The sequence below is a fragment of the Trachinotus anak genome, unplaced genomic scaffold (genome assembly GCF_046630095.1).
Source record: "Trachinotus anak isolate AG129_WGS33_773 ecotype Australia unplaced genomic scaffold, CSIRO_AGI_Tana_v1 ptg000032l, whole genome shotgun sequence".
In the NCBI taxonomy this organism is placed as follows: Eukaryota; Metazoa; Chordata; class Actinopteri; order Carangiformes; family Carangidae; genus Trachinotus; species Trachinotus anak.
In genome coordinates, this window is record NW_027273883.1 from 11,704,327 (window position 1) to 11,721,585 (window position 17,259).

The window sequence follows — 17,259 nt, forward strand, 5'->3', positions numbered from 1 at the left end:
TCCAGGGTGTACCCCGCCCTTGCCCAGTGTCAGTTGAGATAGGTTCCAGCCCCTCTGCGACCCTCGAGGATAAATGAGTAGAGCTAATGGATGGATGGATGAATGATATTAAATAGTATTGATGTGACCTTTTTTGTTCCTTTGGGTGGTCCTCTTCCTTATGATGATCACTGATTAGAGGTCACAGTTTATCCAGGTTCTTATTTATAGCTACATCTTTGTTCCTCCACGTTACAAAACTGTGTCATTATGAAGATTAACCATCAAGCTGTGTGGATGTTAGTGCTGTTTCATGGATATTTAAGCAGCATATTGGTACAAATGAATATTTAATTTACTTTGTGATCATCAATATTTGATAAGACATAATTTGGGACAGTTTCTTGTGAAATATATAAGCAATCAGTAGTTCTTTCCTCATAAAGCAGTCTACTTGTTAATCCCTTCAGCGTGCCATTTCACAGCAATGAGCTGTTTGCTCGCTTAACATGGATAAAAGAAACAAAGTGGAACCACATAGAAAATCTATTAAGACTTTAATTTTCTTAACGCTTTCAAATACATTTTGGACAGAGGTTGGTATCTTTTTCATGAATAAGTTACATAATAAATAAAAGCAAACAGATTTTATTTTGTCTCACATTTTACAATAAGGCATTTATAGCAGCAGAATTGGCCAACAGAGTCTCAGTAACCTGAAACACCCAGTCGACGTCTGTCCTTACCAGCTTCCAGCCTAGATCAGGTCAAAGCCAGTTTAGAGCAGAAGTATTAAACCTAGGTTTAATCAAACCTGTGAAACAGTCTCAGGGGTGTTCCAGGAGACTCTGCACCAGTGTTTGGAAATTAAATGAGAAACAAGGAAAACACTGGTGTAAGCCCTAAAGCACTGGAAGTCACAGGAGGTAGCATCTTACTCTCCTGCCAATCAATTTTCTTTTTTCTTTTTTTTCATGCAGTAGGCAATGTTTACTGATCTCTATGATTATCATAGCTATCCATTCACATCTAACTGCATTTTTCATAGTCTCATTAAAGCTGTTCAAGAACTGCTTCAACATTAAGCTGAAGATTTGCCAAGATATCTTCTTCTAATAACTCACCATGGCTGTCTTGCTTAGTAAGACGCTGGTTTATCATCAGAACAAGAAACAGGCTGGCAGCAAACATGACATGAACATACCGTGGCGTGACCTCAGATCTGCCTGTTTCTGTGGCCTTTACACAAATCATATTGCACTCAGCACTTAACTTTTATTTTAACACACAGCAGGGGACAAAACACTTTTTTTTCAAAATAAAGTGGTCATACAGAAGGACTCCCAGTTAGTTATCAAATGATACAAATATTCCAGATATGAATGAGCCAGTCAAAGCTCTCCAAAATGATCAATGGGATATGTGGCCAATTAAGGCTAGAATATAATTTTACGTAGATGGGATCTTGTATCAAATCACATTTATCTGGTACAGCAGAGGTTAATGACAGCTACCCTCTGTCAGATTTTTTTCATTAATGTCATTATGTTAAGTGGGGCTGAGAATGGACATTACTCACTGAACATGCATTATGCAAACAAATAATGTACCCATTTCTGCATGACCAGTAAATCATGTAGAATATAAAAGCAAAATCACTGTCACCATTAAGAAAATGTGCAGCATTTACTGTATCAGCTTCAACTGACAAGCTCACCTGTGGTCATGTGACATGTTACATCCAAACATATTATTTAGTGCTAATTCTACAGTGCATTTTCTCTTCATAGAAATGGTCATTTTGTATATTGAAATGTACAGCAAAGATTTAACAATGTCAAATAATACATCTGTGGAATTAATTTACACTAAGTGAACAGGTGTGGCCTTGGTGTTGGGTTATAAATTGTGCTAAATCTGGCTTTGCAAGTGGCAGGGGAAGCACTGAGCAGCAGGCCAGACACTGTTGGGGGTTAATCAGGGAACAAAATGACCACCTGTTTGTACAAAGTGATGAGGAAACTTTCACTTGTCTGAGTGGTGCATTTGTATGGGGACTATTTATGGGGTGGTTGCTGATTGCTCTCCTGGAGAACAGTGACTTGAACAAGGTAATGTGGTTGTTCTGATGATTACACTGGATAACTACGCTGGAGTCACTGCCCGCTGGCAATGAGACTACAGTGAAATGTCTGGTCTGAAATGTGGACACAGAAATCCTCTGCCTCATCTCTGTGTCTTTCACACGTATCCTCTCACAGATCATTCATACCACACACAAACAGGCACCCTTAACTGTAGGCAAACAAATAGCTACAAGTGCATTTGGCATTAATGCTGATGAATATACATGGAAGCATTTGTGCGTTGACACAATGACAAACAAAAGCAGTCTTGTGTGCACAGTCACACATAGTCAGATACAGTGAACACACGCATACTTAAAAAAACGTACACACACAAGCTTGCACATTTACACAAACACACACACACACACACACTGCTTGTTTGTAGCTTCTGCCAGATTTCTCTCCCTGCATGCCGACTGTGTGTCTGGCACCGGGGTTAAGGTTTGGAGCCACACACAAGCTGTGTGCTCTGTCTGGCTTTTACACACTCTAAATGGGCTTTATGAATGGCTAGGACTCAATGACACCAGGGGCCACACTCAACCCAATCCGACAACGGGTTTTGGAGATAAGTCAGAAACAACATTCTCCCAGTGCAGCCAGGAAGCATGTTTAAATTAATACGCTACCAGGTTTTCTTTTGTTTTGCACTGCAAACATTGGGCTGTGGAGTGTGTCAATCCACAGATGTGTTGCTTGTTTGCCATTTCTGGCTGAGCCCAAGTGCTTTTAAATAGTGCTCTGCATTGTCTATGTGTGCATAGGTTACATGTGCGTGCATGTGGTTAAGCTCTCATTGCCCCATCAAAGCTATGTTTGATCTGATCGCTGCAATGAATCCAGCTCTCGACATTGCGTGGAGCCAGTGACTCTAACAGCCTATCAGTGATGGATGGATAGATGGATGAATGAATGGATGGATGGATGAATGAATGGATGGATGGATGGATGGATGGATGGATGGATGGACGGAGGTCTCTATTCACAATTTTGTGCCCTCAGTGGGATGCATACAGTTTGCCGCATTCATAACCATGAAAAAATACAATGCTCACCTACTGTACATACAAAGGAGTTACAAACAGATATGTGCACACAAGTCCTCACCACTGCTCTATCATCAGATCCAACACTCGATTGACATTCAGATCTGAATCCAGACTGAAGTCTGACTCAACAAAGGGAGCTGTCGGTGGAGTCAGAGGGCGGAGGCCAGAAGTCAGCGTTTCAAGCCAGTCAGCAGCGTCAAAAGGTGGCGGAGCCCGTCTTTTCCGTGACTTCCCAGTAGACGGCAGAGGGGAGGTACAGATTGGAGGTGGGGGGGGAGCTGGGACAACCTGGCTGGGGTTTATCACAGCTGGAGATGGGGGAAGCTCCAGCAAAAGAGAGGAGCAAAGGGGTGAGGGCAGGAAGTTTTCATCCCTGGTCTGCTGCTTGGAGGCCTGGGACTGATCGGCTTGAGGAGGAGGAGGAGGAGGAGGAGGAGAAGGGCCAGGGGCAGAGTGGGCAGAAGATTTATGATCAGAGACATTGACAGAGCCTAGAAAAGAGGTAGTAAAAAGGATTAAATCCTGAAAGATATATGAGTACCATTTAAATTGTATTCTTTATTAATTATGGGATACTCACCAACACAAGTAATAGGTTCATCCAGAATATCATCTATGGACTGCCGAGGGTCCATCTGTGGTCAAGAGGGAGGATAAAAGCTTAGTTCCCGCTGTGCAAAAGAAACTCTGGGTGACCTCTTCCAATGCATCCACCAACGCTAACCTGTGCTTTCTGGATCGCCTCCTGTAGTTCTTCTTCCAAACTCCGAACACCGGGCAAGGTCTGCACAGGACTTGCAGTAATCTGGACTGGCAGCTCAAAGTCCTGGCCAATCACATCACATGGTTGGAAGCAAAACACCTGATTATAAAGCGGGCATAAATTAGTTGACAGGTGGTGATGAGAGTATGCTCTGTTTTAAGAGTTTCTATATTGAAAGTGTGCTGTAATATACCCTTGAAAGAATCTTCAACATTTGTGATTATCCAAGAAATGTGTGTATTGATTTGAGTGTTTACCTGTGTAAACAACACCTCAGTCGGCGCATCTGTTTCTGGCTTCCCCCTGGGGCATCCTGGATCCTGTTGCAGGAAAGGATGAAGGGATCCCTCACAAGACTAGAGGAATTGTAAAATGGTAATAATGAGTGTTATTCGCATCTCATTAAATGAACAGTTCTTCAACACAGCCAAGCCTGTCTGTTCTCACCTCATTGCCTGCGTTAGTGGAGCGGTCCCTGGGTCTGCTCCTTATCCTCTCCCTCATCTCCAGCTCCACACTCAGCTCCTGCTGCTGTTGCTGCTGCTGCTTGTTCTCAGTTCTCCAGGGAGTCCCACACTGCAGGGGTGAAGAGGACGACATGGGTAGACTGGGACTGGGAGTTCCTGAGGCGGTGCTGGCAGGAGCCAGGAAGACAGCGTTGGTAAGACCACACTGTTCACCTGGCAAACTGACTGACGCAGCATTTGTGAACCTGTTTGGGACATCGTTCAGAATTCCACTTGGACAGTCACTGAGAATCCCATTAGGAATTCCCCTGTCCTGGATGTAGAGCTGTTGGTTCGGACTGCTACTGGGCGAGTCCGGTCCAGAGCTGGAGCTTGAGCCAGGGCTCTGGCTGGGTGGAAGTGGAGGGCAGGGGGTGAGGGGCTCCATGCTGGCACCCAGCTGGCACAGGGGAACAGGGGTGAGGCAAGCCTGGGGAAGCTGGAAGGGGCGGAGACGCTGCAACAGGGCAGGCTTGGTACCAGAGACAGGGAGGCCACGCTTACGCAGCTGCTGCCGCAACTCTGACACCTGAGGAATGGGAGAAGGTGAGGACGGAAGATCAAAGGACAGTGTCTCTCTATATCATGAATCAGTTCTCAGACATTTTTAAGCTTTTTAGAGCCATTCTTATGTGATAGACATTCTTACTGTTAGATCGACAAGATTTGCAGGGAGAAGCTCAGGTTTGGACGTGGGGTTTGTGTCCATGGGGGTGTGGTTTGTTGTGGCAGGAACAGGTTGGGGGTTCAGGGGCATGGCTCCAGAGGACTTCACAAGATCACTGTGATCTCTGCTGAACAAATGACAGAGGCATTAGCTTACCCAAACCATATGTCTAATGTCTTGTTGCATATTTGGCTCAATTTGAATTGCCCAGCACTGTCAATAGGGAACTCTATGTGTACCTGGGTACAACAGTTAGCTGTTGTTGTGGTTGTAGTTGTTGCTGTTGTGGTTGCTGTTGCTGTTGCTGTTGCTGTTGTTGCTGCTGCTGGTTTTGAAGGATTTGAAGCTGGAGGAAGACCTGCTGCTGCTTCAGGAGATGGGAATAGGCCGGGTCTAAAGACTGGGTAGAGGTAGGGCTCTTTTGTTTGGCTCCTCCCCCTGGAAATATTTGTTTTAGGCTTGATGTTAAACAGCTAGCAATAAGAGCAAGCATTAAATAAACTAATGAAAATAAATGTATCAATTTGAGAATAAATGAAGAAGAATAAAACAATTGGTACCTCCAGTCCCTGACCCTCCTCTCTGGTCTGGAGGAATGTACTGGTGATACTTGAGTTTCCTCATCTTGGGTTTGGTGTCCCTCGGTTTCCGTGGGCGGGGTAGGTGGTTGAAGTTTAGGGAGGAGGGCAGGGAGGAGGAGCAGGCAGGGCTGGGAGGCCGAGCTGTCTGTAGAGACACAGATATTGCCCATGATTCCTTACACTGTAACCGTACTGTGGTTCTAGAGAGTAATTTTAAGAATAGCTTATCAAATATCCCAGAGAAAATGTCAAGTCATTTCACGTTTGACAGTATTTGCCCCATGTCAAGGTTAAACTCTTACATGAAATGTATAAATGCCTCACAAAACTCCAAATGACAGCATGTGCTGGTTCTGACATACAGCAACGCTGCTTGTGTGTGAATGTGTTAACCTACGGGGCAAATACTGAGCTACCCCAGAAGTGCAAAGTGACAGTAATGAATGCAGAGCAGCTTAGAGCAGAGCATTGTGTTTGACAAAACAGAGGAGTGACTGTCCTGTTAGGTTAAAGACCTCCACAGTGCTCTTTTATCTGTTGTTGTATACCTGCTGTGAATATATGTCACCATAGCAAGCACATACACAGTCTAATGTTGATTACCAGCTGCGACAGTGGGACTAGTATTGTTTCTGTCCTCTGTGTGTGTGTGTGTGTGTGTGTGTGTGTGTGTGGATGTGTGTGTGTGTGTGTGTGTATGTGTGTCATCATGGCAAAATGTGGTCCTTGACTGTAGTGGGAATTACCGCAGATGTGGTTTTGAGGACTATGGCAGCTGTTTATCTGTCTGTCTGTGGACAGACTTTGTAACCGCACTTTTGTCATCACACTGTGAAGGATGCAGTCACAAAACCTTGCAGGTGTGTAGCTGAGACCAAAATGACGGCCAAGTTCAAAGATGGGTGTGGTCCAACCCATGAGTGGTCACGTAACAATGTAGTAATGAGTTCCCATGGGTTGGAGTGTCAACATTTTGACAGGCTGGTGCAATCTCAAGATGGTCTAAACTGTCGTATAACCACATTTCTTTCATTGTAATAAAAAAATTCAGAACAATAAAAGTCCTTATAAATTTTAAATGAACCAAAAGAGCCAACATTACCTTTGGCAGCAGGGGTGTGGTCTGAGAGGTCAGATACATCCCATTTGGTCTCCCAGTTGTTGCCATGGAGTTCGATTCACCCAGTGTTACACTCATAGGTTGTCTGATGCCCTCGGTTGCCGGGAGCAACGCCAAACCAGACTGAAGGCAGAATATCAGATTATCAGAGTTGACATACAAGGATATTTATAAACTCATAAGCCTGTTAATCTTTACTTTGGTTTGTTTTGTGAGTTGATTGGTGAGAATTAATTGACTTTCTCGTTACATCCAACACAGTGCAATACATGAGTCTTAATCAAACTAAATCTCTACATAGTTTCCTCACCTGAGCATGACTGGGGCTGTGGTTTAGGGGCGGGCCCACAGCTGAGAAGTCACTAAGTAACTGGTCACCTGAGAGCCCTGGCAAAGAAGAAAAGCATGGTGACTGGTGGACGCCATTTTGCTCATTGGGTGAAGAGGAGGAGCAGGAGGAGATGTCCTCTTCAAAGACATCAGTGGACAGAGGGAAAGAGGCAGGACCTGAGGAAATGAGAAGTGAAAGGAGGTAAGGTCAAAAGGGGAGCAGAGGAGATTGGTTGGGAAATAAGAAATGTGTGTGACTCTGTCTCTGTGTGCTGGTGCATGCGGATGCGTGTTGACTCACGGTTCTCCAGGGGAATCCTGTGTTCGTGCTGCTGCTCCACAGGTCCAGGCTGATGTTGGATCCTCTCAGTGAGGTCCTGCGCCTGGCGAGCCTTCTTCTGCCTCTGGGCGCCAGACACAGTCCTCTCTACAGGTGGCAGACAGAGGGAGGAACGGTGCAGATAAGTGGAGAGAAGGGGGACAGATGGGAGATCAGCAGAGAGAGAGGGGAGAAGAGATTGGAGAGAGAGAGAGAAGCAACAGGATTTCAGAACATATGTGATGTGAGCATGCACAACAGTGTTGCCACAGGCAATCAGTCCCAAATCAAACCAGCAGAGGCATCAAAAAATAGTAAACACTCCTGCCCATAGGGAGATATATATTCCCCTGGATATGAACACACACACATTCACACACCATTTTTAAAAGGGCAGAAAGGGACTGTTTAGGAAACCAGACAGTTTGAAAAGCCAGATATTAGAATAACAGTTTTTTTTTCAAATTGTAAGGTTAAGGTTAGAGGGTGTGGAGAGGAGGAGGAGAGATAAAGAGAGAACGAGAGATGAGAGCGAGAGATGTCAGTACTGGCAGAAAAAGATGACTCTGATCCCCGGATGGGTGGGTTTATCATGTGCTGTCAATCACTGATATGTTTCCAGGCTGCTTAAAATGCAGAGATATAGTGTGCAACAAGGTCACATTTCTATTTAACTGACAGCTGATGAAACACAAGGGCCACTGCCAGATTTACACACTTCATTGCCTCACACAGCTACTATACAACAGAGAGTGCAAGTCAGCACAGACATGATAAAATACAGACAGAAAGAAGAGAGAGAGATGGGGAAATGTGTTACTATACAGTTGTTTGGGGAGCATACAGGGTGAAGCAGGAAGGAGACAGCGACATTACTGTAGACAGGGCATCACCTTGTGCAGTTTCAGTGTTCAGACCACTAGGGGGCAACTTCTGAGTGGCACCGTCGTCAGTTAGATGCTGCATCAGGAGGTCAAACCAACAGCCAGAGCCCAGAGATTACAAAGCAGTTCATTCAGGGAAAAGTTAAAATTTAACTTCAATGCCAATGTGGTCTAAAGAAGTACTGATTTACACCAGTGTTTCCCCCACAGTATTTGCAAGGTAAAATAGAGCTTTGATCCATTGCTACAAAGATTTCTTATAGACACTTGTGCAAATTGATTCTTTTTAGTTTAGGCGGAAACCAACCACCATTCAATGGTGGAAGCAGCACTGGCCTATGATAATCATTTCTCAAAATTCATGTTAATTCATTTCTTATGAACTTACAGTATTATTTGAGAATTACAAGTAAAAAAAAAATCTGGTGTCATTTTGGTCTATCACATATAATCAACAATGCAAATGAATATAAATTAAAAAACATAATAAATAAATACCTGGAGGAGAAAATGCATTTACATGTCAGCTTGGCTTTTAATGTATCAAAGTCAGTGTTTGACCTGTAGTTTAGAAATAGGATGCTACTCACCAGAGCTTCACTCTGGGTTTTCTCTGCTTTTTGAGGCGGACTGATAGATTTCAACCCTATGGAAACAGACAAAACGTGGTTATATGATGAAATGACGATGCACGCAGACAAGTTTTTGTTTTTTTTAATACAAACTCTCATTTTGGTATGTCTCCAAATTACAGCATGGAGCATCTCATCTCTCTTTTGTGTTGGCAGGTACCAGAATGTGCAGTTCCTGTGAAACCTGCTTCCACTTCAGACAACTAGGAGGGAACTGAAGCAAGGTGCTCTGCCTCTTAAAATACCTGGGATGGGTTGTCAGGTTTCTGCACCTGGGATACAGTGTATAACCATTTCTGCACAGATGTAGAGGAATTTAGGCTAATTTTGTACTTATGGCTTAATTTGTCTACACACATGTCTTAAGATAATGACTTTTAATGAATATTAAGTGCATAATGTTGTTCCTGAACATATGTTACCTCGGCACTTTTAGGCTTGTATCCAAACTGGCACAATCCCTGCATATTAACTGCATTTCCAACTTCATTACAATTAAAAGATGCAGTGTTGTAATAGTGCATCTCTACAATCCTGATGTGTGACCTTGTGCAGACTGATTAATGTGACACCATGCACATTTTGCATATCATGTATTTTTGAGGTTATTGGTTCCACTGATTCATAATGAAAATTTTACATCATGTTCTAAAAGTTATTCTGATTCTCCCCCTGTTATTAACATTGTTTGGTTAACGCTGGCATTGTTCTAGATATACAACATAATATGATAACATTAAGCTTTAAAGTGGATTTTTGTACAGTCAGAGATTTTAAAGCCTATACCTAAACACAAAAAATTCATTTGATTAAACTTGAAATTCACTGTCAAGTGAAATCACATGACAGTAAAAGACAGTAATATGGTAAAACCCTAAAAGCAAAGACATTGAGTAATCAATAGGCAATCATCTTTCTGTGAAAGAGGTGACTTGAAGATCATTAACATGAAATCCAACCTGCAGTCATAGTGTAAATGGATCAATCACAATGTTAATGATACACATAGACTAACCAGGGTCTGCATTGATTTCACTCTGCCTTCGGTTCTGAATCCTCAGCTGCAGGACTGAAAGACAAGAACATAGATTGAGCTGGCTGTGTTGAAAAGATGATGAAATATTACGAGTCACACTGATGGAACAGTAAGTTAGTATGACTTCTGTTTAAAGGACAAATTATCTGGGGAAAGAAATAATGCTGATGTCAAAAGGTAAGAGTTGAGCAATACGAAGACAGCACCATCACTGTTAAATGATACCGCCTTGGAACTTATATTATCTCATGACTTTGCAGTGCTTGTAGATTATGTATCTTCTTGCAAGCCTGCACACCCCTACACCCTAGAAGTATGCACATACACATTAGCTTTCAGTACATGCACACAAACAGGTGAAGCAAGGTGGGGCCGGGCCCATTACACTGAGTGCTTCGCCCCATGATACGTTTCGGTCAGTTTTGAGACCTGAGAGACCTGGCGAGAGGAGGGGAGGGGAGGACTGCGCAGGGGGTTGAGGGCAGTAACTATTTATCTCTCAGTATGTCTATTTCTGTTGGTCCCATCCCCCCGTCAGCTGTCCCACTCTCTCCACAAGCCTCTTAGATCCCCTACTCCTCACGTCATCCTCATTTGTGCTGCTAACCATACTCTTCCTGCTTTCCTTTCTCTCTGACAACTCAAAACAAAAGTTTAACGTCTTAGAAATCTGGATTTAGAGCACAGTTACACAATGTGCTCTGTCTTTATAACAAACTAGAGAAGCAGTGATTGCCAGGGTGGATTTTCAGTTTGATTTTAGTATGTGCACGTATGTGCATGTAAACTGTTTTGGATTTGAAGTGGACTCCCAATACCAGTCTTGAAATCCATTCACATAACTTCACACAGTGGTTTCCAGGGGATAAGTCCCAAGATAAATCTAAGAAACACTGTTAAAGGATTATCTAGATCAGAAAAAACACATCTCTGTTACCAAAAAATTTTTATTTTACATTTATTTTTTCTAACTCAAATTTTTCTTCTTCTTTTTTTTTTTCATTTGCAATTTTCTTGGCGACTCTCACTTCTTCAGGCCTCTAATTTGAACCTAATTCAAATTTGTCTGAATTTCTCACAACTCATTAACAAATAAAAGCATTTTGTTTGATGGGTTTAGCAGTTTTACAAGGGTTTAAGGGATTTAACATAAGGATTAGCAGGTTTTCTTACCTGTGAAATTAACATCAAGCATACACAAATATATGTAACATGTAAGCTGGAAACAATTAATGTCAGAGGTCAACAAAAATAAATGAAATTGTTAATAATTCATTGTTAATCAATGAATAAAAACTGTGTCACATCCTACATTGGCTGATAATATCCAAAGAATCAACATCAGTTTGATATACTAGCAAACTGATAGGCTGATATTTCTCATGCTCAGCTATGTACATACATGATTTCAAACAGAGCAGCTGCCACAAAGAATCACGTTTTCCAGCAGGTGCTTGTACACCTAGGGGACTGTCTCTGTGTCATTTCCTCGCCTCTCTATTTTACCAGTCAGTTTGTGACAGCTGCCTGGGAACACAACAGTAGCCACTATAACTTGTGGGGAGACTTGCATTATGCAGCTATGTAAAGGATTGTTCAATGCTGTTTGTCACAGATAGTGGTTGTATCCTAAAGTTGTATTCAGCAGAGTAATGAACAACTAAAAGGGATATAATTTTGATTTCATGTTTTCTGATCAGCTTCATCCATAAGACTTGACAGACTTTGCAGGCTACTTACAGTCCATGGTTCATCAATCCCATCACCTAGAATGATATTTACATGTTTCTGTGGGAAATTTTGGAAACTAATCTTAAAGGTACTATATGTACGAATGCGAAGCAATATATATGTATTAATCTCTTTTGTATTGCCAATGAGTGAACAGATTGATTGAAATAAGACCTTCCCCAACTTTCTTGTTTGTCTACAACAGCACTGTGGACTGATTTCCATGTAAAGGATGAACTGGAGTTTATGCTCGCTCCCGAATGCCTTGTCTCAATGCCTCTCTTCCACTCCCCTTCAGCACCAGCAGCGTGTAACGCTAGCTAACCTTAGCTTGGAATTGGAGCCCGCTAACATCAACAAACGACTGAATCCTAGCACAACATGAACACAAACTCCACTTAAGCACAAAAAACAAAACAAAAAAAAAAAGTTTTGTCTAATGAACGCCCTCTGGCCTCAGGGGGAATATGACTGTCGTCAAGGAATACCCAGGGTCAACATCAGCCGAGCATTGTTCATTGAGAGACCTTTGGTTTTGGCGAACAAAACTGACCCTGTGCTGGCTAACGCTGACCTATTTGTGCTAGCTAACTAAGAATAATATTATGCTTTATAAACTCTATTTGAAAAAAAACATTAAGTTAGTCAAACTATAGTTTGCATAGCCAGACCTATCTCCACGCTTTGTTTTAACATTGTGTCTGCACTGGAGAGTCAAATGTGGTTTAAAATACAGTTTATAATCAAAATATAGTTTATAGTTAACTTCCTACGGAGTGTGAGCGGGATGCTGACTGCAGTTAACTTAAAGGTCACTGGTGTCACTATTACCAAGGCTTTCCTGGATGTTACATGCAGTGCCCTTAAGTAACATATCCAATACACTTTAAAATTTCAAATTTAATCAAACCAGCAAAAATGTGTTGGAATCAAATAATCTCTAATAACAAAGTTTGCACTTTGGTGTCAGAGCTTTATTTCTCTGATTTGTTTAAAGGCCCTGAAAACATATCTCACCCATCATCATCTCTCTATGATTAATAGGGGTCCAACATGAACACATCATTTTCTGCCAGAGTTAGAGGACTCAGATAGCTTACATGAGAGTTTTCTGTATTTTTGTTTTTGACCTTAATTTTTTTTCACTGGTTCATAGTTGACGGGACTAACGTCAAAACCTAACGTCATGTAGTTCTCTGCACCAATCGGGATTTAGCAGCATTTTAATCAAAATCTGATGACAGCTGTGGGGTTTTGCTTATATTGCCCGACCATTGTCATTCAAATCTGATCGAGTCACACAATGGAGCAGATTAGCTGTGTTTGTCACTGTTCAATTCTTAATAGAAAATAACTGAGGCTCCTTTTCCAAACTTTATCTCTGACTGTTGTTTACGTCAACATAAATATTTAATATTATAGGGGCTTTAAATAAAAAGGCCTTTCCTGGTAAAGGTCCACTGCCTGTTTGACTGTGTAGATGAACAAACCAGCTCATGTCTTGGTCAAAGTGTCACACAGCAACAAACACAGCACTCAGCTGTCTTAATGTCTATTCAAGACATCTCTGTCTGTGGGTCGCAATCACTAAATCCCTTCACCATGATCAATACCTACACTCTTTTGATCACATGATAGACATGATGACTGACTAGCCAATATAACCTTTACAAACCCTTCACCTCGAAATATTGATGCTAATGTGTGTGTCTATGTACATGTGTGTGTGTGTGTTTACATGTCTATCACTAAACTGTTTACATAATATAGTGGTTTCCAACTTCGCTATCAGTCCGAAGATAAATCTGAGGGGCACTTTTCAAGGATCAAAAGTATGAGAAATATTTCTGTTACCAAAGTCTATTTTTTTTCTGACTCTCAAATTTTTCCTTTATTGCATTTTTTTCTAAAATAATGGGTACTCTCACTTCTTTGGGCCTCTTAAAATAATTAAAATTATACAATCTTAGAAAAATTCATACTCATAAAAGCTGTGACAAAGGATCACAAGCAGACATTTTATGACATTTTGGTAACAGTATCCAAAGGCTCAACATCATTTTGATATATATATAAAAACTGAAAAACTGATATTCCTCATGTTCAACTACACATGTGATTTCAAACAGAGCAGCTGCCATAAACAGTCACATTTTCCAGCGGGTGCTTTTACACCTAGGGGACTGACTCTATGTCATTTCCTCACACCTATATATTAACAGTGGCCTGGGAACACAGCAGTAGCCGCTCCAACTTGTAGGAAAACTTGCATTGTGCTATGGGAAGGGTTGTTCAGTGCTGTTTGTCAAAGAATAGTGGTCGTATCCTCAGGCTAGATTCAGTGAAATAATATTTTAGATTAGTACAGTCAGGGATATAATTTAGATTTAAATTTGCAAGTTTTTTGATCAGTTTCTTCTGTAAGATGTTAACAGACTTTGCAGTCTGCTTACAGACTGTGGGTCTGTTATCATCACACCCATCACCTACAATGAGATTTACACTTTTCTGTGGGAAATTCTGGATTCAAATCCTACATCTGCAACATACCTTTACATTAAAAACTCAATCCACAAAAGACATGCTATTGTATTCTTCAGCAAATGTTTTTTTGGAATCAAACAATTTCTAATAAACCTTGAACTTTGGTGTAGGAGCTATATTTCTCTGATTTGCTGAGTTAGTTAAAAGTCAAACTTTATCTCTGACTGTTGTTAATGTCAACATGAATATTTTATATTATAGGGGCTTTAAATAAAAAGGACTTTCCTGGTCCACTCTCTGTTTGACTACAGAGAACCAGTCACCAAAAGTGTCACTCAGTGCTCAGCTGTCCTCATGTCTGTTCAAGACATCTCTGTTTCTGGGTATCAATCACTTAATCAATTCACCATGATCAATACCTACATTCTATTGATCCCATGATAGACAGCGTGACTGACTAGCCAGTAACCCTCACAAACACTTCACCTCTTCATATTGATGCTAATGTTGCCAATTATGCCTCAGATGTAAAGCTGCTGTTGTTGGAAAATAAATCCTTCTCCCCTTTAATTGCTGTGAGCGGAGTCTCCAGGATCCTCACCTGAGCGGAACTTGTTCCGGATGAGAAGCGACCTCTCGGAGGCCAGCAGTGTCATGGTGGAGGGGGAGTTGTGGGGGAGTGAAGCAGAGAGAAAGAGGAAATTCCTGGTGACACACTACCAGGAGGAATGGACCCCTCTCCTTCTGTCTCCTGGCTGTTGGGGATGCAGGGGAGCAGAGGAAACAGGAGAGTGAGAGAGACAGATGCTTGTTAATCCACTGATAGACACAAACCGATATTGATAGAGGCACACAAAGCACAGCGGAGATAGATTGAGAGGGAAATACGGACGCAAAGCCTCTCAGACCCACAGGCAGACTGAACACTGTGGTGAGCTGCTCTGGCAACAGCAGGCCTCCCTATAGACAGCCTGTCATAATCACACAGAGAGTCACACAGGCCCACCCACGGAGACAGAGCTAACGACACAGAGAATTAAACAGACAAGGAGGCTTTTAGAGCGACTGAGCGAGGAGCCAGAGGAAGAAGAGGAAGAGGAGAGTTGAGCCCGCATGAGTGACGGAGACAGAAGCCCCAGCAGATACTGCAGACGTCAGAGCTGGAGGACACTGATTGTGACGGACAAACATGAACTGGCAACACCTACAGCATCGCACCACACATTTGCAGTGTGACAGCGGGACCACAAATGTGTCGCACGCTGGAAAGAAGAGAGGCTGACTCTCAAATAGAGAGAGCTGGGAATCTACATAAGCTGCATTAGTGCACACACACAACCTGTTAACAATATTGATTTGAACTGGCCAGCCACAGAACGCCCAGAGGAAGCCTGTTTGAAGGGAATGGACAAACACACACACACAAAGCCACACATGCGCTTTGGAATAGCTGAGGTGATGCATAATAAATCACCATAGTGCTCTTCCTATTCCCAATTCCATAAATGCACACACCTGACTTATTTACAATATGAAGAGGCCACTCGCTCATCAGTGCAATCAAATAACAAGCAATTGATTGAGATTTCTTGTCTGGCACAGGCATTATTTCACAGTAGGGCAGTGAAGCACAAGAAGTCGCTGAAAACACTGAGAGAATAAAAGCAGGAGAATGAAAGAGAATACTTACAGGAAGAGAGAGAATTGAGTCCCTCGGGGGAAATTGGAGTGGATTTAAGATTAAATTGAGAGAGGTACGAGATGGAGGAAGAGAGGGAAAGAGAGAACTTCGTAGTGCGTTTAATGACGATTTCTTTCTTTCATGTTCTTTTCATATCCTTTTTTTTTTTCTCTTTCGACCCGTTTTCCACACTTCTCAGTTTCTTCCTGTTCCTAAAGGTGAAATGCAAGGAGAGAAAGGATCTGCAGTTCCTCTGTCCCCTTACGATAAAACCTCACCCTCTCTACCTCTGCCTCTCACTCTCTGCCCCTCTCCCCGACCGCCCCAAAGCATCCTGGATCCTTGGTGCCAACTGTGAGCGACTGTCAAACTTTACCCCTCCCCCTCCATGGCCTCATCTCCCCCCTCCTCTAACTCTCCCTCACAGCAGCCATCCACCCCCCCCTTGACATCTACTGACATGTCTGAGGGGGCAGATTCAAACAATAAGCACTTTTGTGTTTGTTTGTTTGTTTGTTTGTTTGTTTGTTTGTTACAACTTTGTCAAAGGTAGACTCACTGATGAACAGAGCAGTTCTTCAACATAAGCAGCTGAAGCACCACATAGGGTGATGGATGGAAAAGTGAAGGCAGGATAAAGAGATGGTTTATTACAAGGCAGCGAGAAAAGCCCGGGAGTGTTTTGGACTCACATCAAATCATGTACTGCAGCAGCACTGCAAGGCTCATATGCTCCTGTCAAGATACCTCTGGGTCACCCTCTTAAAGTGATTTAGTAGCTGGTGTTTGCGTGCACATATGCGTGTGTGTAGGTGTATGAGTGTGTGTGACACAGGTCAGTAAGTCTGTGTCCGTCAGCATAAAGTTTACAGTATGTATCAGCAGTGGTGCAAAATCACCTCGAGGTTCAAGCCTTCAAAACAACTCGGGTGAACGTGGAGGAGAGGGTCTGCCTATGTATGCATGCTCTCTTACATGTGTCTATGTCCTGTGTTTGTGTGTGTGTGTGTGTGTGTGTGTGTGTGTGTGTGTGTGTGCCTTTGGGCTGCAGAGGAGGGGGGTGGTGGGGGAAGTGAGGTTGTAGCTGGAGCACCTGTTCCGTCGATTTGACAGACAGGCCAGTGTGTGCTGGTTCAGCAGGTCATAGAGGGGGGACACACAGAGGGGAGGTAGAGAGGGTGAGACGGAGGAGACAGCAAAAAGTTGGATCGGAAGGGGGAGGGTGCAACACGTGGCACAGGACAGGAGGAGAGCCGATGGGGAAACGGGGGGGGGGGTTGCTGCCATTTTATCTGATGTGGAAAGAAAGACTCTGACATCGAGATCCCCTAATCAGAGAACATGGAGCAGAGATAGCACTGCATGGGC

General features: G+C 42.7%; 1 protein-coding gene across 4 annotated transcripts; it reads right to left on the reverse strand.

Annotated features, from left to right (window-relative positions):
* Positions 1-519: 519 nt before the first annotated feature.
* LOC139613462 (myocardin) lies at positions 520-16,208 on the reverse strand. Of its 4 annotated transcripts, none has more exons than XM_071470124.1 (16): positions 15,901-16,208; positions 14,812-14,965; positions 9,975-10,028; positions 8,918-8,973; positions 8,337-8,403; positions 7,426-7,551; positions 7,105-7,301; positions 6,777-6,917; positions 5,654-5,819; positions 5,333-5,531; positions 5,076-5,220; positions 4,368-4,955; positions 4,178-4,276; positions 3,882-3,983; positions 3,738-3,792; positions 520-3,648 (listed from the first exon to the last, which is right to left on the reverse strand). In XM_071470124.1, exons 2-16 carry the CDS (start codon positions 14,864-14,866, stop codon positions 3,212-3,214), a joined length of 2,487 nt encoding a protein of 828 aa, XP_071326225.1. In that variant the 5' UTR covers positions 14,867-14,965; positions 15,901-16,208; the 3' UTR covers positions 520-3,211. The 4 variants fall into 4 exon arrangements, with proteins under 4 accessions (XP_071326225.1, XP_071326224.1, XP_071326226.1 ...); XM_071470123.1 differs by having other exon boundaries at positions 1,235-3,648; positions 3,882-4,019; positions 5,076-5,217; positions 15,901-16,167; XM_071470125.1 differs by having other exon boundaries at positions 3,078-3,564; positions 3,882-4,019; positions 15,901-16,042.
* Positions 16,209-17,259: the final 1,051 nt, after the last annotated feature.

Coding starts and splice junctions, on each gene's coding strand:
- LOC139613462 (XM_071470122.1), bottom strand. CDS start 14,866: ATGACACTGCTGGCCTCCGAGAGGTCGCTTCTCATCCGGAACAAGTTC. Junction 8,404..8,917: donor AAACCCAGAGTGAAGCTCTG/GTGAGTAGCATC, acceptor CTCCTGATGCAG/CATCTAACTGACGACGGTGC. Junction 5,820..6,776: donor CCACACCCCTGCTGCCAAAG/GTAATGTTGGCT, acceptor GTGTCTCTACAG/ACAGCTCGGCCTCCCAGCCC.